Source organism: Lampetra fluviatilis, chromosome 3 (genome assembly GCF_964198595.1).
Source record: "Lampetra fluviatilis chromosome 3, kcLamFluv1.1, whole genome shotgun sequence".
In the NCBI taxonomy this organism is placed as follows: domain Eukaryota; kingdom Metazoa; phylum Chordata; class Hyperoartia; order Petromyzontiformes; family Petromyzontidae; genus Lampetra; species Lampetra fluviatilis.
The window spans coordinates 21,326,659-21,351,251 of NC_136277.1; the positions used below are offsets into that span (position 1 = coordinate 21,326,659).

Here is a 24,593-nt window from a genome sequence, read left to right on the forward strand (position 1 = left end):
TGTGTTCTAACTGATAGCTTGGCATAGTGTTTTACAATCGTATCATGGAATGTATAACATTTAAATTCCACGCTTAAATAAAAATGTGGCACCTGTTGCTGGATTGTATGTTTACATAATCTACTTGACTTGTCAACTCTAAATACCATCTCTTCATGAAACATCAGGATGAAAATACTTCACCACCAATTTCATGAAATGGTGGTAAGACATGAAAGATTTGTTTAAAGTTAACATTCCAGGCCTCAAAGCAGAAGAAGGAGGAGAAAGAGGACAACAGTTAGTGACTGCGTTGGAGACAGAATTTTTAAATTTACTACGTGACTTTGAAAGCCTGAGATCTTGAGAGAATGTTTTTTTTGTTGGTACATTAATAGCTGCCATTAGCAGTGCTGCCCTCCGTTGTTGACCCTCAGCCAGGGTTGGAAATGTGACATTCCTATGGCAGAGGTCAGTCTTTCCATTGCCCTGCCTCCGTCGACCTCTCCCAGAGTGGCACTACTCCTCATACACGGTAACAAGTAATAATTATAAAACATATGAATATTATAATACGTGTCTTTTTTGCATAAAAACAAAACTATTCAAACGCAAAGAATTCGTTTTTAATGCATCTCTGCGATGCGGTTCGGAGGTCACCCATGACTGTAGCGTGCATAATAAACTGGGCACTGGGCGTACGCATGGGGCCGTGGGGCCTCTGTTACTCGTCTGTGAAGTCTATGGGGGGAGTCTCGCAACCATCTAATTAATGACACGCATCAGCCGGAGGAGAGCGCGTTCCCGTGAAGCCTCGTGAGAACCGTCACGTGTGGCCCGTGGCCCTGTTTGCACACCGGTTTGGTGATTTTCACGCCAAAAAATGACCATTTATCAACTTTTGTGCAAGCATAATGAGAGTTTTGTTATACCGTATCCCTCTATTAATTTGATGCAAGAAGACACTAATGCAATGTAAAATATCATACCTCTTCTACTTTAATTCGTGATTAGTAACTCTACTTAGACAGATAAATAAGGTATTACGCCTTCGATTGTAGCATAAATTAATACATAACCAAGGAGCCTGCGTTAGATGTGGTGTACAAGCATGCGCCAAGATACTCCACCAGCTTTGTCCTCATTATTCCCCTGTTAAAATAATATTAGTTTAATCCACCAGGCAATGGCTTTTATTTAGAACAGAGAGGACCAGCGAGATTGACTGAATTGTAACGTCTCACTTCATGACGCGGTGTACTAACACGTTGACAAGTTTGAAAATGGTTGACATATGAACAAACTTATATGCAGTGCTTAATATTAATGGACTGTAGCATGCTTATAAATGCGACAATATGTAACAAATTAACTTCATATCAGGAAAATGCTCCCATTTTGTAGATCCATGATCGTGATATGCTCTTCCCTCGGAACTGAGAAGAGAGTTCCTTTGCCAGCATTCAAAAGAACGATGAAAACATATTTATCTGTAAAGATTTATGGCCAAATCTTCAGCAATTTTTTTTAGTCTTAAATCTTAACAGATTGGCTCCTTTTATATATTTTATATCATTTATTATTGTATTTCTTTACATGCTAATTTGCTTCATAGTAATTCATGTAATCAGTGTTTAACTCAATGTATGAAAATTGTGTTGTCTGGGTTTGTGGTACATATGTAATTGTTGTGGAACGTGTTGTATAAATATGACAGTAAATAATAGACATGCACAGAATGTGTATGATTTTTATGTACCGTATGCATTCACTGCGGTGGTGTAGCAGTTAGTGCGCAGTGCTAAGAACTCAGCGACCCGGGTTCCATTCCCGCTCACGGCCAACACCAGTGACGATTATCTGAACCGGTTTCTGGGCCTCCCCTAGGTCGACTCAGTCTCAAATGTGCACCTGGGGCGGTGTGTAGAAATCGCCACTGGGGAGACAAAGGCAGCTGGGCATGGTGCTAGGCACCCACCCCCTCGTGTGCCGTGCCGACCTTTCATAGGTGCTCGCTAACAGCACTTGCCCCCAACAGTCTGTTAGGGCTATACGGGGGACGTTTGTCTTTGTTTCTGCGGTGGAGCTGTATCGCTCTCACTTGCTGAAGAATCCCCCAGCACTTGTAGCGAAACTCTTCAGCCAAACGCGACGAACACAACGCGCCGCACATCCCGACGACACATCGGAGAACGATACGGCGGAACGTGCGCGTCTCGAGCCAAAAGGAGGATAAAACGATGTTGTCAATTCTACATTCGTACGATTGGGTCCATCCATACACAGGGCAATCTGTGACTGCACTGTTCGTGGTGTTATTCCTGCCCTGTTACGCTGTGCCCGAAGCAGTGACCTTGGCTGCAAAGTGCTGCCTGCTGAACAAGCATGTGAATTATCCGGGAGCGCGGTGGCGAGCAGTGTGTAAAACACATGCACGCGGAAAGCACGCCCTCACGACACACACAGGGACGCATTCATACGTTTATTTATATCACGACTCAAACGAACAAAAGGGGACCGATTTACACCTGTCCTTATTAAGGCCCTTCCATTGACTATATCTGTTCACTATCTGCGCACAGCATGCCATTGGCCCCACGGTGGCGAGATGTTAACTACCTCGCCTGGTATGCAGGAGGTCGTGGGTTTCGATTCCGACCCTGACGCCTGCTGTATATTTGGAGTTTGCATGTTCTCCCCCGTGGTCGCGTGGATTTTTCTTTGCGTCCTGCGGTTTACCCCTCCACATTTGTAGAAACATGCGTTTGGAATATTTGGCTGCTATACATTTCCACGTGATCAGCCACTTCGTTGAGCTATCATTTATGGCCAGGTCGATTCTGAAAAAAAGCTACATAGCTCAGTTGGCCTTTCCTGGTAAAATAAACACAGTTCGCTATGTTCTTTTGCATCATGCCTGCTAAAATAATATCTCTATCTCCTGCTCACTCCGTTTCAAACAAATCGTATTGTCTGTTCTTTCAACTTCCTATCAAGAGCGGCACTACTGTTGGTCACGCCCTCTGTTGTGCAGCTCCTACTGCATGCATGTCTATGTTGTTTTTTTACATTCAGATTCATGAGGCTATTGAATATGAATTTTGCTACATCCCCCCCGCCACCCCCTTCAATTTCTAGATTTGATATCTTATAAAGTATCATCATCTAATTAATCAGATAAGAACCAACCCAGTCATGATTTTTCATGCCAGAGAGACTTGATGACTAGTATCACATTGGATAATTCCCTCCCACTATATTTAGTAATTATTAAGATTATATATCAAACGTAGGCTCTGATATCAACACAAAAACAGCAGACTCTTGTGATTATTCCAATATCATCCTCGCAGTTGCTTTTGGCTAACCATCGAACAAAGAAAGTCACTGCATCGCACGCTTTAAGATTTGCTTCTGCGGCCGTCTGGAACGCTCTTCTGATATTGGGAAACCACTGGAGCTTTGTACTTCTAACTAATTTTTGTGTTAAGTTTTTTGTCCTTCCCCCGTACCCCCGAATAGCATGGCTAGCTATATACTGTGCGAAAGAAGTTCAACACGTTAACACGACATTCACTGTATGCCAGGCAGTGCACTTTAATAATTAGCAGGAAAAAGTAACCAGGCAGCTGCAGTAATTAAATCATTGGCTCGATGCATTCATTGACCTCTAGCTTTTGGTTAGAATTCACATGGAGCCGATTGATCAAGTTATTCCTTACCACACCCTGCTGATGTTTGAAATCCCGTCACATCTGTACGGCATCTAGAGAGGACTCTATATTTCGACGCTATGTGCTAATCAAAATTGTATTCATATGATTCACCCATACGCCGGGACAGCGGGAGAATGCCTGCAACATCACAGCAGGGTGGCGACTTTGACATCATTTGGCACGTTACGCATGAACACAACTTTATTTTTATTTTTCCTACAAGCTATCATTTAGGAACTATTTTAAGCACATTATCTCAACAAAGAGCCATTACTCAATGGGCACTGACATGACTTGCCTTCACTTTCCATAAGAGGCTTACTTGTGCTAGCCCTAATGCAAGTGTGTGTACGTATGTGTACTTTTAAACTGTGGGGAGCGGTAGTGTAGTGGTGAGTGCGCTACACTACGAACCCGGCCACCAGGGTTCGATTCCCGTTCACAGCCAACACCGGTGACGAATTTCTGAACCGGACCTGGGCCTCCCCTAAGTCGACTCAGCCTCGAATGAATACCTAGTATGGAGTGTAAATATCGCCACGAGGGAGACAAAGGCGGTCGGGCGTGGTACTGGCCACCTACCTCCTCAGGTACCGTCTCAATCTTCATGGGTGCTCGCGAACAGCACTTGCCCCAACAGTCCATTAAAGGCCATACTAGGGATCTTTGTCCTTGATATAAGCATCTATTAAGGAAATCACAGTGCCAATGATTACACATCAAGTTCTCATCTAAAGGTGAGTTGGCTCATCAAGTCTGAGTTGAGCAAGGGGAGAGCCAGGAAAAGTTTTGACACCAGGTGACTGGGTGTTTTTGTATGCAGGCATGCAGTGCGTTCGTTGGCTTTTACGCGATTAGACAAATATAGTGAGCTAGATAGACACGTTGGTGTCACGACGGCACGGTCGGCCGTGGCTTTCCATCCACGGAAACAGCGGGTGGTGTTACAGACGCATGATCTTCTTCGCACTACGGGCCACGCATGTAAGTTGTTGCCAACATTGCCCTTGTGGGTGGCTGCTGGGCATCAAAGCAGCTGTCTTTTACAACCAAGATGAAGTGCGCGTGAAATAGCTTCCTCGTCTCCTGCTGAAGTTGTTTAAGTGAGCCGGTGTCGGTGAACGAGTGACGTTTACGAGATTTTTTAAAAGGTCCAGTGAATCTTCCTCGTACAGCGTTGATGGCATTGCGGCTGATGTTGTTCAAGGACCTGTGCATGGTGTCTGACTGTGAATGGACCTGGGTGACGAACTTCAGGCCTCGGGGGACCCCAGGGCGATCCACAGCCCAGCGTTTCCATCTCATTCGTTTTCAAGCTCAGCGCGTTGAATTTGACGCGAATCGAGGGCCATTCCTCGAAAAAAAAATACCACGGCTTTCCAGCAAGCGAAATATGAGCAAAAATGTGTTTCATGCGGTGTTATCATTCGTTCCGATGTTTTAGATTTGCCGTCATTTAGGTGCGACTGGTGCAAGCATGCGCATTAAATATATACAGTGACTGCCATCTATAATATGGCCATTGCAACCGTGTCACACTTGCCCAGTGTGCAGTGTTACATATATACCTATGTATATGACTAATGGTAGATGTGAGAAGGATGGACTGAATGCAGTGCCTAAGCCCCAGAAGTGTTTTTTTTCTCCCCTTGGCCTGAATATCTGAATGTGGCTTCGCGTATGAATGTGCCATTCATGAGATTCGGCCCTATCCCCAGAATCGCATAGCAACTACAAGTATCGTTGCAACTGATCTCGTTACATGGGCAGGCCAGTGCAATGGCACCGTTGTTCGTTAGACAATGAGTGATTGGGTAGGTGACTTGGCTCTGGCAATCTTTGCATCCAACAGTGAAGCGATGCCATTTATTTCTACGAGTTAAACACAATAGAATACAATATAATATGCATGAGATGACAATTCAAACTGATTTGAGATATTTTACTACGTCAGTTGAGAGCCCATTCCCATCCATGTTTTTAATCTGTGTAAGTGGCATTTCAATGGTTTACAATCGTGTGTCCTTATGGTATTTTTTTACAAGTGAAAATACTCAAATATGCAATTAACCAAACACTCCAAAGGAAGACCCATCTGAGAATGATTCTTGAGGCACAGCAAGGCTTTGATTGGTAAATGGATCATTAATATGAATGCCACCTGCTCTTCAAATGAAAGGAGAAGAATGGCTTACGTGAAGAAGTGCCAAGTACCAAAGATCAGGCCCAGATCCAGTTCCTCTCAGATGGGAGGCCAGTCGAACTTTTGTGTGGGCCACCAAAATAGTGACAAAAAGCTGAGGAATGCCTCTTTGGATGGACCAAAGGGACATTTGGTGGTAGAGGGCCCACCCTAAGCACCCCTCTTGTTTATCTGATTTCAGTTCTTGTTTGCGGTAGTGTTGTGTGTGGTGGCATTGTGGGCATTGTGGTCGTGACTGGGCGTGGCTGTGGCGGTGAGGTGTGTACGATCGTCACGTCGTGCTCTGTGTGGCAGTGGTTATTTCGCGCACGTGTGTGTGTGTGTGCAGTACAATTGTGGCTGCATTGCTTGCAATATCGCGATCTTGTTGCTTACATCTGCAGCCTTCTTCTCGGCCACTTCCAGCTTCTCCTGGGCATCCTTGAGCGCCTCTGAGTACTTGTCCAGCTCATCCTCTGTACCTTTGAGTTTCTTGTGCAGACCCAGCAACTCATCCTCCATCTGCGAGGCACGGTGAGGCAACACAGGGATGACTCTGGCTTAATTTTGCATTGTCAAATAAAAACACATTTGTTCATAATGCCAAAAAACTAACAACGCTAGGGGAGTTCCTTTCGAAGGCGTAAGCCAAACTGAAAAGCGTTTCCACTTTGGGGGGCACTCATTTCCGTCAGGAGGCCAGCACCAGTTGCTGGAAATTCCACATTCCCATGGCGGAGGTTAGTTTATTCACAGGAAGGTCACTCTTGACTGGCCCACAAAGTGGTACTAATATTTATCGACCCAGGACAGTTAACAGGCTGAGCCGAGCCCTGAATTTGCAAGCTTTCCATTTGAACAATGCTCTTAATCACTGCACCACCTGGCCAGATTGTGTGATAAGAATGTTTCAATGTAGACATTGGAAGTAATAGAGACACGAATAATGTAAGAGTAGACAGTACAAATAGTATTAACACATTAATAATGTTTTGGCACTTTCCAAGAAATATATATATTTTTTCATCAGTGTTTTGAGATGTATTTTAAAATGTTGGAAAGATAAATGAATGTATATTGAATGGGATAGTATGATTGCATACTATATTTATTGTAGATGTAATAAAATAAACTAGTCTTCCTAATAGTCTTTAACTTGGCTTAAATAATTTAGAGTATTGATAAAATTGCTGCACTGTGTACAGCAACTTTGCCATAATTTTATCAGTAAAACTATTTTTTATTGTATACATCAAAGGTCGCTGCCCAAATATCCCCGTCTTGCTGAAGTCAAGACGGGCAGCGCTCATTGCCATTAGCGGATCTAAATCAGTGGTAGACATTTCACATTCTTACGGCATGATCCAATCCCTCTATAACTTTTAAGATCATAATGTGAACATTCACAAATGTATTAATAGACTGGCCTTCATCATGAGAATGTGGAACTTCCACCACTAGCTCAAGCCCACCAAGAGAGATGAGTTCCACCCTCCTGCGCATTTGAGCAAAGATAAATCTATGACTTTTGAATGCCCTTTACGAAAATAGTACATTAAGAGCAATAGTGTCCACAGTTCATAAACACTATTAATCAGTGGTCTGTGTTATTTAAGTTAGAAATATAAACGTTTCATTACCTTTTCCATCACATTAATTCTCCATCAATTACATTACAACCCTTTTCCAATCCACGACTGGAAAAAGGCCTTCCCTCGTCATATCGGTCATGGCGATCATTTGAACATACTTCACCACGCTGGCAAGTGCGAGTTAGTAACGGGGGTGGGTAACCCAGGACCGGTTGGGATGCCACTCGCCACGGATGCGAGTGAACTCTGGCCCAAAATCAGACTGACGTCCAGGGTGCAGTGTGCTAACCGCTGTGCCACAGCTCCACTGCTCGTTGATATTTCTGATGACATTGAAGAGTCTTAGCAGTAGCTGGTAACGAATTGAAGGAGCTGTATGTAGCTAAAGTGATGGAAGAGCTGAGTGGGAGAAGGGGGGGGGTCCATGTTTTGACTCAATTGCCCTCCTATTTGCTTTAGCCCTCATACTCCCCGGCCAACTTTGCTCGTCGCAGTCATGCACAACGTGAGAGTTTCCGCATGAGTTCGCCTCCCTCTGCCGACTTCGATAACCATGCCGCTGGTCCACTCACACCACAACACTGTGGTGAACGGATTGAAATTTGTTAAAAATTTGTTTTCGAGGAAAAGCAACAGGAAAACAGGCGACTGCAATGTCAACGTGCCTTGCTACTCACCTTCGTTCGCGACTCTGAGCCAAGTTTGGTGGAAATTCGACATTCTTATGACGGGACCTGTCCGTCCACATTGTGACCAATGCTCACTTCCAACAAAGATATGCTGTGCTGATTTTATCGCCCCCTTTACCGGGATTTGAACTCGTCACGGTCTAGTTGTGGTAAAACACACCGATACATATTTTAACATCTCGTCAACTTTTGTAGTCAGACAAGGCATATATTGCCATGCATCACAACTTCCGACGTGTTGCGCTATTTCATCACGTAGATTTAAAACCCTTACGGTCAGGACTGAAACGTAACCCGCCACGGGGTTCGGTCTCAAGCCGATGTTAGCAATCGCCTCTCGTGATGACAGCGACGGTCGAATTGACGGACGTGAACTCATCCGCTCTTCATCTCTAGCACACTAAACGGCGTCGTTTCACTATCCGGCAAATTGAGCCTTCTCTGTGATCTCTCTTAAATCATTTACCGACCAGTCGGCCGAAACGTCCCGAGAATGACTTTCCTCTCTGTGACATCTGCTATTTGATTTTTTTTTATTAATTTGTTAGTTAGCAGTCCAGACGGCTGAATTAAGGCCTCACCACATGCCGTGTTGTTTATGGGGGGGGGGAGGAGTGCTGCTGGCTGGTCAGTGCGGAACCGGTGAGGTGTGGTGCAAGGGGCCGGCCCCGGGCCGATTCAAATGATTACTCGTCACTTGATTGTTAGCCGTGGCCAGGGATCGAACTTGGCTCCATAGCGCTGTGAGATATCCACCGCACTACCGCATCTCCCATTTATAATACTGTCCGTGCAATTTGCGTAAAAAGAATCCAGTGCAGGTTATGCACCTCTATATCACCTACCCATGTACTTTTACAGGAATATATAACTGTAAACTGTTTGTACGATGTATCGTGCCCGTATTTTAAGGGATAACTGGCGGAAATGTGGAATTTCCGCAAGATGCTCAGAGCTGCCCGCTGGGATGAGCAACCGCCCAAATTCCCGATTTGCGCAGTTGAGTCTCCTCCATCAACACGCTTGTGATCACACGCACGCAACGGGGTGCGTCGTTGCTGCGCACGTGTTCACGCGGCTCCACTGCAGTGCAGTATATATCCTTGGCAGCGCGGCTCGGCTGAGCCGCTTCGCGATGCCGCGCCGCGACGCAGTGACACCCGGCCACGTGCGCACGAACATGCGCACACAATTACGCAGGCGCGCGTGGCGCGATTGCCGGCTGGATCTAATTCTCTTAACGGAGAACAAACACTGCCCCCCCCCCCCTCTTAACTCTGCACTCGACCCCTCCCTGCCCGTCAGAAAATGACGGAACACCCACTCCCCCCGTATGAAAATGCACCATCAGTCTGCGGTACTAGCCGCTGCAGTGGCAATATGGGCTGGGTCTCTCTGTGTGCGCTTCAGCACCGGGTGCCGGACGCGAACCCACGGAACATCGCAACTAACCCACCTGGCGAGCTTTCTCCTCCGCCGCTTTCTTGTCTGCCTCAGCCTGCTCGGCTCTCTCGATGGCACTCTCCTTATCCAGCTTCAGCATCTGCATCTTCTTCTTGATGGCCTCCATGGTCGCTGCTTGGTGTTGTCTTGCTTGCGCGCGTGAGAAAGAGTGAGCGAGACGAGAGACGAGATGAGAGAGAGAGAGATCAGAGTTGGCTCTCTGGTTTGTTGGACAACTGGGGGAGGGGGGAGTGTGGCGAGACTGCCGAGCAGAGTGAGCGTGTTCGGTCAAGTGCAGCTGAACAAAAGCTCAGGGGGCGAGGGTGGAGGACAGCAGAGGGAGGAGGACAGCAGAGGGAGGAGATGGAGGAAGAGGGGCACGGGTGGAGAGACTGTCGAGAGAGAGCAAGGTTCCTCCCTTTCCTCCTCCCACCGGGCACCACTCCCGCAAGCAGCCGCGAGCCAGCCCAGCCCCCTCGGTAGCCGACAAAACTCCAAACCCGCCTCGCTCTCTCTCGCCCCTACCCCTCCGTCTCGCTTTAGGTTGGAAGTGGTGATGTTTTTTTTAAGTGAGCACCGCACGGAATGTGTGTGTGTGCCCGCACTCTCTGTTCAGTGGCAGGTATTGCGATGATGAAGCTATGGCGGGCATGGTGAGGGTCACTGTGGGATTGGGGAAGTTCTGGTGGCAATGGAAGGGGGATGCCTCGGTTCATCATATTCCGATGTACCAGCTTTTTTTAGTTCTGCTGCCAATTTTTGCTACCAGCAGCCAGCAATTCCATCACAGGATACCCTCTGCTCCATTGACAGCAGCTGCAGCATAGTTAGCTGACAAGGAATACTTTTGAAATGACACTGCACCCAATTAAAAATTAACATTTGGCGATCCATTATCCATGTATAGTTATCCCACCACTCCACGAGTGTGGGTGGTTACTTTTATTTTTAACCATCGAATAATTTAGGATAGAATTTTTTTTATCTTTGGAGTCGAGATTTATATGAGTCATTCGATATTACCTGTTGCACCTAAACAGTTGTGATGGTAATGCAATGACCTCACCCACGTCGGTGATATTTAAGTCCACCTATCAGCTCTCCATGGGTCAATATTGAGCATTATCTGGTGACAATCATATGGTTGACAGTGGGGCGATCCTTGTATGAAGCACAGACCTACGAAGACTGGATATTTCACCCTTTGGAACTACTTGCGGTGCAAGCTTTTGTGGCACCGATGCCTTTATATGGTCAACATTTTCATTTTGATCATATTTAAATACGAATTGATATCCCTGTTGAATGAAGGCCACCTCACACTATGACAGTCATGGGGGGAGGGGGAAGTTGTTGGACCATACTTCACCATGCTGGTCAGTGTGGTTTGTGTAGACCAAGGGTGGGGGACCTTTTTTCTGCCAAGAGCCATTTGGATATTTATAACATCATTCGCGGGCCATACAAAATTATCAACTTAAAAATGCGCCTGTTATATTTGGTCAAACATTAACTCACCCCTAATGTGATGGCTGGAACTGCTTCTCTTTGGTGAGGCGTGTGATGTTAGCTGGTATTGATGATGTTGCTACTTGCAACTGCTTTTCCAGGTTTGCTCATAGATTGATTGAATTTCGAGTCCCGCCTGCGGTTGCCTTGGCGGGGCCAGACCAAATGATTTCGCGGGCCTTGTACATTAATCTTCCACTGATGTTCACCATGGCCGGTAACTGAACTCGGGTCGCTGTGTTCATGGCATAGTGAGCCAACAACTGTGTCACCATTCCACCCGTGATCACCTACTCACTGGTCAAAATAATGCTTCGCTTAGAAATGTAACATGATTCTGAAGAGTTTATCCTGGTTAAGAAGTGAACGTTCACAACCTCGTTCCGCTCCATTTTTTAAGTTATTTGAGTTGGTTTTCATGTTAATTCACTTTCATTGGACGTATACATGAATCATTGTCAACGAATCGTTGCCACCACGAATCACGAATTGATGCCGTGGCCCCCAGATGGCATCGCGGACCGAATGTGAATGCGTGGCAGTTAAACTACAGAGTTGAGATCAGTTAGAAAGTCGAGCATATCTCAGGACTTGTAATACCATGTTTGATGTATGTATGTTGAACTTCTTTCGCACCGTACGTAGCCACCTGTGCTAATCGGACGTCCGACAAGCACGGTTTGGCTTAAGCCACGGCCGGCGCAAGCTAGGCGCTGGGGTGGGGGTGGGCCCTGCCCCACCAAATGTCCATGTAGTCCACGCAAGTTCACTCTGCTTAAAGGTATAACATTATGGTAGCCCCCCCCCGCTCCCACAGAACAGCTCTACTGGCCCCCCAATCTAAGAGGAGCTGGGACCGGGCCTGCCTGAAGCCCTGGACTGATGTCACTCTACCTGCCAGCGTGTGTTTTTATTAACATTGTCAAACGCTGAGCGTTAAATACAGAATCTTCTTTGATAATTTGTTTTTTACCCTTTTATCTGGCAACAAAACTGCCACCTTTTTTTACGAGGAGTCATGTTTGCATAGACCACAATACCTGCAGTCATAGTGCAAAAAAAACAGAACTCTGATAATGTATGCACTGTCCTAGAAGTTGATTGGTCCACACCCGAGACAGCTTTCCTTAGAGCCTAGTCTCACATGGGTTGGACCAGATGACGCCAAAAGGCGCACAACTCAAAGACAATGCACCATCAGAGTATGAGAGCTCGGGGTATGCATTTACACCATTGGTACCTCATTTGCCAGTAAAAAATATGATAATTGTTTTTTACCCTTTTACCTGGCAACAAAACTGCCACCTTTTTATACAAGGAGTCATGTTTGCATAGACCACAATACCTGCAGTCATAATGCAAACAAAAAACATAACTCTGATAATGTATGCGCTGTCCTTGAAGTTGATTGGTCCACACACGAGACAGCTTTCCTTAGAGCCTAGTCTCACATGGTGTTGGACCATCTTCTTTGTTGCCCTATAGTCTAAACAAACTTTGCTGAGAGTACAAGTGCTGAGGCTAAACGGTGCATTCTTGGCTGGCTTCTCTCTGACGACTGTGACCTCAACTTGTACTTAACACGGGAGCTGTTATTTTTCAGCAGAACAAATCTGTTTGCAATTACTGCAGCTCTGGGGCATTCCCCTTTGCAGGGCCATTTAAACATTACCCTACCAGCACAGGGTCCAACTGTCCTGTTGAGGGGATTGTGTGAACGCACGTGCATGTACATATGCTGCATTCCTCTAGCTCAGACAAGCAATGGTGTTGCACATACCCACACCTTTCTGGTTTCATCATCATAGCGCAGCTGTGCTCTGCTTAAAATAAATGTTCTAAAATATCTTAAGTATGCTTCACAGCAAACAGTAGGGACCACACGCATACAGATGCTGTCTACATATGGTGCAGCAATGCACAATGTTGCTTAGCTCGCAATCAGGAGTTCCCAGCTCAAACTCCAGTTGGAGGTCAGCTCAACGTCACGATCCCACCAGGGTTGAAAACATTTCCAATCACTTTGTGAGAAGTTAAGCGTGGTCATCATATGGAGACCGGTCTCCACCATAGTCATGTGGAATTTCTACCACTGGTTCAGGGTGACCAAAATTAATTTTTTGAACGAACTTTGAGGCAGTGATCATATCCTGTTTATAGCCCTGAGCTTGATGGTGGAAATTCCTCATTCCGATTGCAGGGATGAGTCTTCCCATAGGACACGCACTATTTGAACTTTCCCACAAAATACTTATTGTATCAGCACACCAGAGGGATGCCAGGCTGAGTCAACCCCTCACAACACCAGGGCCTGACCTCGCACATTTCCGACTGCGGGCTGCTCGCTCAACCGTCGAGCAACCTTGCCAGGTGGATCAGCAGGAGGCCAATGGAGATGGAGCCATCATGCCGTGCTCACTCGAGCAAGAAATCACTTGAACCTTTAACTCGACAGATCCATCAGACACTGGAGTTAGAATCTGCTTAACAAGGACCATATGGTGGGCGGTTCTTTTTGTTGTTGAGTCAGTGGGGAACATACCAAGACCGGGAAAATCCACACAAAAGCAATACTGTATCAGGTTTCCCAACGGTTAAGAAGAAATGCTTACGTTTATTATAATTTTTTTAATGATTAGGAATATACACTGCATTTCCTTACAACGGTACACTTTCAACTTTCCAGGTAACACGGCTTAAAAGGTATGGCGGTTTATACACGGATTTTTTTTTGCTTAAAATGACAACCCAGCCACAAACCAGGGAGGGCATCAGAGACAAACGTGTGCAGGGGAACAACACTACGATGGCGTATAGGGTTATATGCATAGGAGTATGGCTTACATGTTAAGCTGCGTAACAATGGTGGTACATATGAGCTCTGGGATTTGTTTTAAACTTGAAGATATATGCACGATTGTATACTGTGCGTGCCAAAAAAAAAACCCGAACTTACATAACACGCTCTTTTTTAAAATTAGGAATATAAGAATACTGTAAATACATTTATCATAAAAATCTTGTTAAAAGTTGAAGGTAAGCGAGCATTGTTGTGTTTTTATTGTATTCCCGCTTTGCAAATAATAATAATTCAAACGAGAGCACCACATGTTTGACGATGCGAGTTATGATGGAGCGCTCTTCCACTTGCAAAAACATGCTGTCCGTCCCAATGCAATTTACACGAGGAGAGATGAAGTGGGACTAAGATACGTCCCTCTGGCACACGACACACACACAGATCACCGCGGTCAAGCGTGTACGTTCGTAATACTGTGAATGTTTCAAGATTATCGTAACCACGTACGACTTCTCGTCTCGTGACGATAACAATAATTGTAAGAATGTGCCTGGGGAATCGATGCTTATGTGTCGGCTCGCCAAAGAAACCTACACAGCCGCGTATCAGATTCGAAGCCGAGGGATAACGTTGTGTTGCAACCTTGCATTTCGTGATAACGATTATGCTGAACGGAAAGGAATACGAGTAAATGAGTCTACCATATTTTGCAGGTGTTTGTGTGTGCTTTGAATTGTGCTAATTAACGCTAATCAGATCAAAGCAAGCGAGGAAAGAAAACACATTTAATTCAGGAAAACAATCAATGCAAAAGTAATTTTCTCATGAGCGTGTGCTTATTATTCTTAACACATCTGGGCAGCACCATAGTTACATAATGTTCACTTCACGCGAAGTGGGAGTAAGTGTTAGCGGCAGTGCTTTTCTTACATTTGCAGGTAACTGTCACGATGCTTATTCAAAACAATGTAGTCGCGACTCAATTGTCTCGGGCAGACCTGGGTCTCCATGACCATTGCAAGACTTGCCAATGCCTTGGCTGGTAAATCTAATTCGGGCAAGGCTGAGCAATGATGGGCTATGACTTTCCATTATGTCCGCAGCAGGTGTTGGAAACCGAGCGGAGAGTTTGAAAGAGTTTGCTGATGTGCGAGTGTCTTTTTTTGCACACACTTACAACACAAAAAAACAAACATCCCCCCATATAGTCGCAACAGACTGTTGGGGGCAGGTGCTGTTAGAGAGCACACATGAAGGCTGGCATGGCACACGAGACAAAAAGACAAAGATCCCCCGTAAAGCCTGAACAGACTGTAGGGGCAAGTGCGGTTAGCGAGCACCTCTGAAGGCCGGCACGACACACGAGAGGACAGGTGGTCACAGCAACAACGCCCGGCCACCATTCTCTCTCGTGGCGATGTTTGCACTTCGCAACGGGTACTTCCTTGAGGCCGAGTCGACCTAGGGGAGGCCCGGGACCTGTTCAGATAATTGTCCCCGATGTTGGCCGTGAGCAGAAATCGAACTCGGTGTCACCAGGTTCGTAGCGAAATCAACTCACCACTATACTGCTGCTCCCCCAACGCACCCACTATTTAGTTTACATGGAGCATACTTGGTGCACACTGTTAAGGAAATCTGCAGCCAGGGAACAGTTTTACCTATTCCAGAGTATTCATTCAGTCCAGTTTTAGCGACTAGAAATGGTGGGCATATACATGCATGTCATCAGTGGGCGAATTTACTACTGAAAAAAAGTTGGTTCACAAAAGAGTTAATGGCAATTTTTTCAGAATTTGAAGGCCAGAAGCATCATCCACAGAAATATCACTGCCCATCACATGCACATTTTTAATCAAGAGGTGTGGATGAGCTACCTAGTCTTAAAGCAACAGGTGATCATTTTGGTTGTCATTCTGTACATTTGTTTTAGCCCCAGAATGTACGATCTCACATTCAGAGATAACTAAACAACCAACTGACAGACGTGGACAAGCGTTGGGAAATAGCAAAAAAAAAGAATTCTAGCTGCATTTGTGCTGTTTTTATTTGACTAAAACACGTTTTCCCAGCAATACAAAACTAAAACGAGCCAAAAGAGTTCAGCGATAATAAGCATTTCCATCATTTTTGCCAACGGACTGGCTAAAAGCAGCAAGCGCTGCAGGTTTTAGTGGCTGGCATCTTTATTGGGTGACTTTCCACCTAAACAGGAGGTGGGGAGACATCAGTTTATGAAGAGGTACCATCAGTTTTTAAAGACGTGGAACCAGGGTGGCAGTCTCCAGCATCTGGCACTGAGGACTTGGCAATGGGAACATTTATTTCAGGGCAAGAATTGGCAGAGGAGGAGAAGAGGTCAAACTCAGCACGGAGAGGATTTGAAGCTCCAGCAACCGGACTGGCAAACTGGGCTTCTAAATCTTTCATGTCTTGCGTACTGACAAACAAACGAGTGGCAACGTACAAGGAGGACGGGCATTCAGCGTCACCGAAAAGGGATTTTGGCACAGAGGAGAGCAAGGAGCTGGCACTGGTGGAGGAGAGAGTGGGACTGTTCGGCCACAAGGTGGCATCGGTGTCGGTCATGCCAGGGGGGGGCATCTGGTTCACTCCTGGTCGTCCCGGAGCTCCGAGGGGAGGAACTTGTACTGCTGCTGCCGTATTTGAGCCAGCTTCTTGCGAGCCTCCTCCAATTCGCGCTCCTTTCTCAGCATCTCCTCCTGCGCCGCTATTATCTGTGGATGAGAGGCACACAAATGTGATTCCATACAAACTGAAAGTGGCAAGCAATTCTTCTACTGGAGGACAAGTGGAATACGATAGTATACGCACAACGGGATATCTCCATCCGAGTTCCTGATTAAACTATACATGTAGTTATTTACCATGGTGTCCAATTCACAAATCGAACAGTGTAAATCAGATTTTTAGATAGATTTAAAATACATTTCTCGCAGAGTATATTAGTTGTGAATAAAATAGCCAAATGGAATATATGATTGTTAAATCCAAATAGCAGACCATTTAACACCACTATCACTATTACAATGTTACTCGACTTCTGATTGATGTAGTTAACTAACATTTGTGACAGTAAAAGTGCTTGTTAAAACAAGATATTTAACAGCTATTGGTGGAAAAGCACACAGCGTCGTAACATCAGCATATGGATGTTAGCCACAACAAAATTGTGCCATCGAAAACATGAAAGTTACTTATTAGTTTATAAAATCACCAAGACCAGAAATGTTAAATTGTTTAAAACATATTTAAGCCCACAATCTAGGCAGGCTCACATGTTATATCACATGGCTGGCTCAGGGAAGCAGGTACGACCTTCAAATGAACATGGTTTCAAATATATATATACACATAAGGTATTGTGGCAGTACTATACCTTCACTATCATAAATTACTTTCTGGGCAGGCGGGACTGTGTCTATAGCATGTCTCACAAGCGTGAGGCTGCAAGTTGAATTTCAAATGCGGTTCAACTCGGCCCATCACACATGAACCAGCACCTCCTGAGGTTCAACAACAGCGGTGGTTCGAATGGCCTTTGCTGAAAAAATGTAGAATTTCCACGACTGGTTCAGGTCTCAGCACATTTGTGGCAGTACAAGTGCTCAGGTTCGAGCGCAGTTATGGGGACCTCCCCATTTAAGATTTTCCCATGAGGATGCTTTGGCTGTGTGACCTTCATTTGCTTTGCTCTGTATTTAATGGTATTTTCATTGTATGGTAATACGAGATAGTTTGCCCAAAATGCTATATTTAAAATAACTGCGTTTAGCCATGGTATATATGTAGAAACATTCATTATGTTGATTAGAGCATATATGTAGACAAGTACATGTTCTAATTTTGCACAGAACAATTCTTGGCGAAAAAAATAATAATTAACCAATAGCACTGAAATAGTAAATTTAAAAACAAAATTCCAAGTATAAAACAGCATCATTGCAATGGCCAATATCTACCCTGAGAAAGGTGTTACAAATGTCGAGAAATTTCGAAGACATTGCAAATGAGTAGAAGAAGTAAAAAATATATTACTTAACCTTAAAAGACAATTTATTTTTTTACCCAGTACACTGAAAAACAAATTGATAACAAAACCCTCAGTGGCCAAAGTAAATTAAAGCCTGCGGAAGCACTCATGAATGTGAACAAATACTTATTCTGGAGACTGTCAATGTTTATCAGTTAAATTATATACGTGCATATTTACAAGCAATTTAATATATTTCATATATAAATGTTGTGCATTCAAATCCTGCTCATTGGGTCAACTCATCCCTTTGCCAATCCTGGCAATATGGGTACCACTTTATGGGAAGTCAACGGTGGTCATCCTAAGGAAAGAATAAGCTCTGCCATAGAAATATGGAATTTCCACAACTGCCTCAGCGCCACCAATGCAGAAGAATGCCTTGTGCCCCATTGCTCGTCTGAGCGGCGCGGGGACTCCGCCCTCTGACAGCACGTGCTCCTGCAGATTTCTTTTGGACTCGCCAGCGACTTGATAGCTCAAACTGGTCTTGGGGATGGTGAGTTGTCAGCGGATGAGACAGCGTGGTGGTGGTTTCTCTGCAGCTGCACTGCAGTGCGTTAACGCTCCACGTCTGGGTGCTCGGGGTGAGGTTAAAGGGTGGGGGGGGGGAGGGGGGTTTCGTGATGGCGATGAGAATGATGTTCGAGCCCGGGTAGGAAGGAAGCTGCACACGGTGTGGGTTATGGGGACGCGCCGCCCCCACGCACACACTCCCGCTTACTCACAATTGTAACTGTAAGAGTAACTATAGTTCTCGAGGCTGCCACTCCGCCACGAGCAAAGCTCATTTCTGAAAACCTTCAACAAGACACGGCGACAAAGACGTTACGCAAGGAGAGGAGGGAACGTCCCCTGGCCTGGATTTCACTGCGGATGCAGAGTTTTTTTGCAAGTATCTTTTGGGACCTCCATGGATAAGCTGCTGCTGGTGGTGAGCGGCTCAAATTTAAAGGGAAGGGACATCCCAATGAATGAGCATGTCCATTGCTCTCTGTGGAGGTTGTACGTACGTACGTATGTTGAACTTCTATCGCACCGTAGCCGACCGTGCTAAGGGGATGTGCAGGTTGTGTATTTTGGTAATATGGTTATGGAAGCAGGTGCATGTTCAAATGGAAATCAAGAGGAGAGAGGATGCCACCATTTTAACTTTGCAGCTATATGCTACTCAGGTGCAAGTGATTTTTGTTAATTAAATAACAACCGATAAATGTTACTTTTTTCCTTTAGGTTTTCAAGCTTGACCATGCCGTCATTGAACCATAAAAGCTTTACAGCAAATCATCCTTAGAACCTCAAAATTAATAAAACATTTAAAATCGATTTGCTGCTTTCCTCAGGTGCCGCAATGCGTGATAGGATTTTGAACGCCAAGCGACTTGAAATGTATCATTGAGGCACGCTGCACTTAAGGAAATGAAGAGCTAAAACATTAACTCTCTGTAAACGAAAACTGATTTAATCGGCTCTTACAGCACGAACAGGTACTTCGATGCTATTTAAATAATTTAATATTGGCCAGTTTATTGGCTCCTCCCTTCATATCATAATGCACGCTCTTTCACCACCCAGCTTTCGAAGCTGGCTTTGTGACAGACACTACCTACAGTACAACCCAGCCTAACACGCAATGGACAGCGTAAATTATTATATTATATAGAAATTCTATATTATTACCATATTATAATAAGACGTATTTTTCTTGTCCAGGGCTCTATCCCCCAGTTCATAACTACTTGGCTGATTAAAGCTTTTTTTAATGAACGTTTGGCCACGTAAGTGATGTGTTTACATCTTCAAGTTCCAATTATTTATTTTAGATTCATACTAAAATAATGCAAACTCATCCACCGGTAAAATACATGCATTACTTTATCTCAGAAAGTATGTTTTTTTGTAGCTTCTAATAATGATTCAATATATTTATTTTTTGGGTGAGGACACAAAATGGTCTGGCCAAATTTGTGTTGTGTAACCCCACCACCACCCAACGGAGACAAACAAATGAAAGTGTTGAACTCGTGCAAGTGTTTATCATAACAAGTATCATTGTTTCAGCTCACTGGTGTTGAAGAACAATTCTCACAACCTTGACTTAAAGCTTTCGTGACTGCAGGAATTCATATTCTTGGTTCTTTCGGTAAAGTCACCGAGCTACGTTCAAAGAAAATAGTTTTTTGTTATTTTTTCGTTGTTTTCTTTGAACCTATCTACGTGACTTTACCGAAAGACCCAAGAACATGAATTCTCACAACCACAATGATCAATTTGAGATGAGGTTTCGTTTCAATTGGCCAGATCATTCTGGCCTAACCCAATAACCAATGAGGATTGGAACTGTATTATTTTAGTAATATCCTTTTGGTGGGTTGTTGCCTACCTCTGGATGCTTGCAGGCATGTACAAGATGCAAATCAAAGGTCCGTGCCGTTCTGAGGCACAGACTGCTCTCCTATGTATCTCGTATACATCAGGGCCAACCTATTAACGTATCACAATCATTCTATAATCGTAAAAGCATGCGCCTTTGAACAAATATGTTTCCTGCTCCTGGTCAGTGATTTTTTTTTTATCGAAAGAGGAGCATGACTGACTAATTGTCGGGTGTATCTTTAGACTTCATTTGGAAACGACGTTCAACTTAAGATCCTTAAGGACCATGGAGACATTTGGTATCTTTCACTTGCATGCATGTACAGTATGTTGAACTTCTTCTGCACCATACATAGCCAACCTTGCCCCATAGTCGCTCCAGGGCCTAGATGCCTTACTGCCTGAAGAGATGGTTTTGGTATATTCACTGTCACTATATCTAGTATTCATAAATTATCTTAAATACACTGTGCCTTGGTGTAAACGGGTGCTCAGCTTTAGTATTTCTATAGATTAGATACATATGCTCATTTGAACCATGCTATTGAAATGACAACACAGAGCCAGGCGAGCAAACATTTTTAATATCGGTATCATTTGGTGTTTTACGGAGTCTAAAAATGCTCACTCACCACATTGGTTAATGCAATATGTAAATAATAAGCCTTTTTTTATTAACCGATAGATATGCCTGCACTGTGCTTGTAAATCCTTTACCATGGCATTGATTATGTACTAATGTACACAAAGCCAAAAAAAGGTCCCCCATTTCACGATATACGGCTGAGGCAAGTGCAGTTACCGCATATGTGTGAAGGCTGGCATAGCAATCACTACTGTATGCCAATGACCCCTGATGATGTGGATATGTATCAAACAACTTAAAAGCAGGACATTTCCACTTTTGGTCTCATCTGTGCTATTGTTTATGACCAGGTCACTGGGTTCATAGTTCGGTGTGCTGTAGAACGTGCAACTGCTCTCCACAATTAAAGATGTCTTGTGCGTGTGGATACACACACACACATAAAGGACATATACACGAGGGTTAGCAAGCACTCTCAGATTGGGACATTGAAGGACGCGCAGATTAATTTATCATTTCACGACTATAATTATTTCAATAAAAGGCAATTTGCATTGTGGTAAGATTCATTCAAAGTAAAATAAATAGGAAGAAAAATGCCATACCCACAAATGTTTCAATGCCCCACATTACACATGAATACAAAAATAAGATACTTTAACGGTATAAGGGATGTGACCTCTACACATCTCAATGATGAATAAACTGATCTTGCAAAGCAGTAATTGTCAGGCAAGGAAAACACGCACTCCTGGACATTCACTCACTTAACATAAAGGATTTAAAAAGAGAAGAAAACACTGAAAAAAGACAGCGAGTAAACTTGAATATTGCTTTAACATATGAGGCATATCATCATGTTTAGAATTAATTGATTAAAACGAATAAATAGGGTAACCAACATTATTTAGTATGTCACAACAACGCTCGCCTATCGATCAAAAGGCAGCGAGTTTAAATCCTGATCTGGAGCTGACTCAGTCCATCACTCCTCTGGGGTTCGTAAAATGTGCACCACTTCGTGGGAAATCAACAGCGGTGGCCTTACGGGAAGACGGACCTCAGAGATGTAAAAATGAATTCCTGGCCACTGACTCACGGCTGGCAAAATGAATGCGCGAGGAGACGTTTCAACCGAGTCAATATCTCTACTCCGTGTAACAATCCCGTAATAGCACGTCATGTAATGTAATCGGTAATCAATTTTTTTTTTGCCAAAGCTCTATCATTTGTAATCTGCATTGTATAACTACTCTCGAACATTATTGCGGAATCATCATTGGAGATCTTGAGCTGCAAATTAAATAGTAATCTGTAATGAATCTAAGCGAGTCTAATCAGCAAGGGACGACATTAGCTGTGACATAATTACCTATCTCTAATGGCGACTGTGCTTCTGCTTGCTTCCCCATTGAGAAGAGATTGAGTGACTCATCAGTCTCTTCCTACTGCTCCAGAATATCTTACAACGAGGCAGCCCCATCAAGGTTCATCGGACAACAAAAGACAAAGGTCCACCGTGTAGCTTCTAATAGGCTGTGGGGCAAGTGCTGTTCGCGAGTAGCGCCTATGAAGACCGGCACGGTACACAAAGACAAAGATTTCCCATAAACCCTCAAAAGACTGTTGGGGCAAGTGCTGTTAGCGAGCACCTATGAAGGCCGGCACGGCACATGAGGGGGTGGGTGGCCAGGACCACACCCGGCCTTTGTCTCCCGAGTGGCGATGTTCACACACCGCACCAGGTAGTCATTTGAGACTAAGTCGACCTAGGGGAGGCCCAGGTCCAGCTCAGATAATCGTCACTGGTTTTGGTTGTGAGCGGAAATCGAACTCGGGTCGCTGGGTTCGTCGCGCAGTGCGCTAACCGTTGCACTTCCGCTCCCCACATTGAACTACTGCGCGGTACACACACATACGGGCACGCGTATCGCAGCGATGGAAACGTGGCTGCTTTACCTGCGCGATGCCACCCACAAAGTGCGACTTGACGATGACGTTGGTTTCCTCCTGCTGCTCGAACGCTGCCTTCTGGGCAGCCCTCACGAGGTTGTCGGATGCTCGCTTGACCGCATTGCCGGCGGCCTGGGGAGACATGGGGGGGCGGGGGGAGTGGGGGGGATGGCGCACGTGGGGTCAATGGTAGCGGCATCAGGAGTCGTTTGGCAATGCATGAGTAAAACAAAAACGATTCACCGTTAATTGTGTTGAGCACGTTTTTTATTTTCTTTGTTAATAGTGCGGGTTGGTGAAGGCAGAAATTGTATGCACGGGAGCATATAAGTACGGTGTGACAATAGATTTTTGCTGTACTGAACCTGCTTACCACCACCACATAGCACAGACATGTAGCCACCCGCAATAGCCTGGCATGCGTGGTGGTCATCGGTCCAAGGATTGTTCATCAGGCTTAACCCTACTGAGCATCTGAGCTCTTTATTTCGGGCACGTTCCAGGTTAATAGGCCATAGGCACCTGAATTAGTAGATAAAGGTGCAGCCCTGCAATGCCTTGCTCATGCCACTGTTGGTGGGAGGGCTCTGTATTAGAGGGAGCACTAGAGAGTCCCCATCGAGGGTATTTTGGGCCAACTCTTGCTGACAGAGGTGGGAGTTACCCACACGTTGCAGATTAACGAACTGCGGTGTGCCCATTTATAATTTGCTGAGTGGACAGCGGCGTGGAGATTGAAGAAACTTGCACCATTGTTTCAACTTGCTCGCTGGGAGATCGAAACCTGTGACCTCTGAATCATAAGTCCAGTGCGTGCCAACTCAATACGCTGCGGTAGCATCCCCCGAATTATTATCGGCGCGCAATTGAAGCAGCGACGCGTCGCTCCGCAGATGAACTTGGCGAGTCGAGCCCGTCGGCTCTCGTCGCCTCCCACTTACTTGCAGCCGCCGCATGGCCTCGGAGTCGGCGTCGGCCTTGACCTTGCAGGCGACGAGCAGTTGTGCCGTGGAGGCGGCCACCTGCTTGGCGGACGAGATGAGCTTCTCTTCGCTCGCGTGGCCCTGAACGGCCGCGTTGGCCGCCTCGCACAGGCTGCTCGTGGCGGCCGCCACCATGCGTGCCTGCGGGCGTCAGCGTGCCCGGGGGGCCGGGTGGTGGGTGGCGGTGGGTGAATGGTCAGGACAGAGTTGGTGAGTAGAGGCAAGCATCTGTAACATTGTGCGATGGAGTGGTGTTAAAATGTAATTTTGCAGCGGTGGTAAAAAGATTTTAGAATTGGGGGGGAAATTTTGGTGGCAAAAATAGGCCGGCACAAATTACATGTTTGAATGCCTTCCGCTAAGTAGAAGACATATATAAGCTCCGTGCAGAATGACAACTGTGATAATTTTATGGCGATGATAATAATTTTAAAAAACTGTGTGCGAGATGAAAAGTGTTCATCCTATTTAAGAGATGAAACTCCGCAATGAGAAATCTGGAATTTCTACACTGCACCAACTGGCTGCGGGCTGCCGACTTATCCAACCGTGGACAGTGTTCAAGTAAATGGTGGCAATGATGGAAAATAAAACAAGTTTCTATTTATAAGATGACAAAATAAACAGTAAGTGAATATAAGCACGAAAATCGTTCTCGGTAAATGGGAGTAAAAAATATCTTAACATCGTGTTCCACGGGCTGAAGACGATCTTTTACTCTCAATATGAAA

General features: G+C 45.0%; 2 protein-coding genes across 15 annotated transcripts in view; both read right to left on the reverse strand.

Moving 5' to 3' along the window:
- Positions 1 to 9,869, reverse strand: part of LOC144954343 (tropomyosin alpha-3 chain-like) — a 58,328-nt gene extending 48,459 nt beyond the window's left edge. For 3 of the 10 annotated variants that reach the window (XM_078884898.1, XM_078884864.1, XM_078884885.1), the window contains exons 1-2: positions 9,615 to 9,869; positions 6,274 to 6,399 (exon numbers count right to left, since the gene is read on the reverse strand). In XM_078884898.1, coding sequence (XP_078741024.1) covers positions 6,274 to 6,399; positions 9,615 to 9,728 — 240 coding nt within the window. In that variant the 5' untranslated portion in view covers positions 9,729 to 9,869. The remainder of the gene's footprint in view (positions 1 to 6,273; positions 6,400 to 9,614) is intronic. The other 7 variants (XM_078884879.1, XM_078884859.1, XM_078884892.1 and 4 more) reach the window with 6 other exon arrangements.
- A 6,502-nt stretch (positions 9,870 to 16,371) lies between these two features.
- Positions 16,372 to 24,593, reverse strand: part of LOC144954508 (talin-2-like) — a 230,513-nt gene continuing 222,291 nt past the window's right edge. For all 5 annotated transcript variants that reach the window (XM_078884986.1, XM_078884982.1, XM_078885003.1 and 2 more), the window contains 3 exons: positions 23,821 to 24,003; positions 22,886 to 23,011; positions 16,372 to 16,648 (listed from right to left, as the gene is read on the reverse strand). In XM_078884986.1, the coding sequence (XP_078741112.1) occupies positions 16,520 to 16,648; positions 22,886 to 23,011; positions 23,821 to 24,003 (438 nt within the window). In that variant the 3' untranslated portion in view covers positions 16,372 to 16,519. The remainder of the gene's footprint in view (positions 16,649 to 22,885; positions 23,012 to 23,820; positions 24,004 to 24,593) is intronic.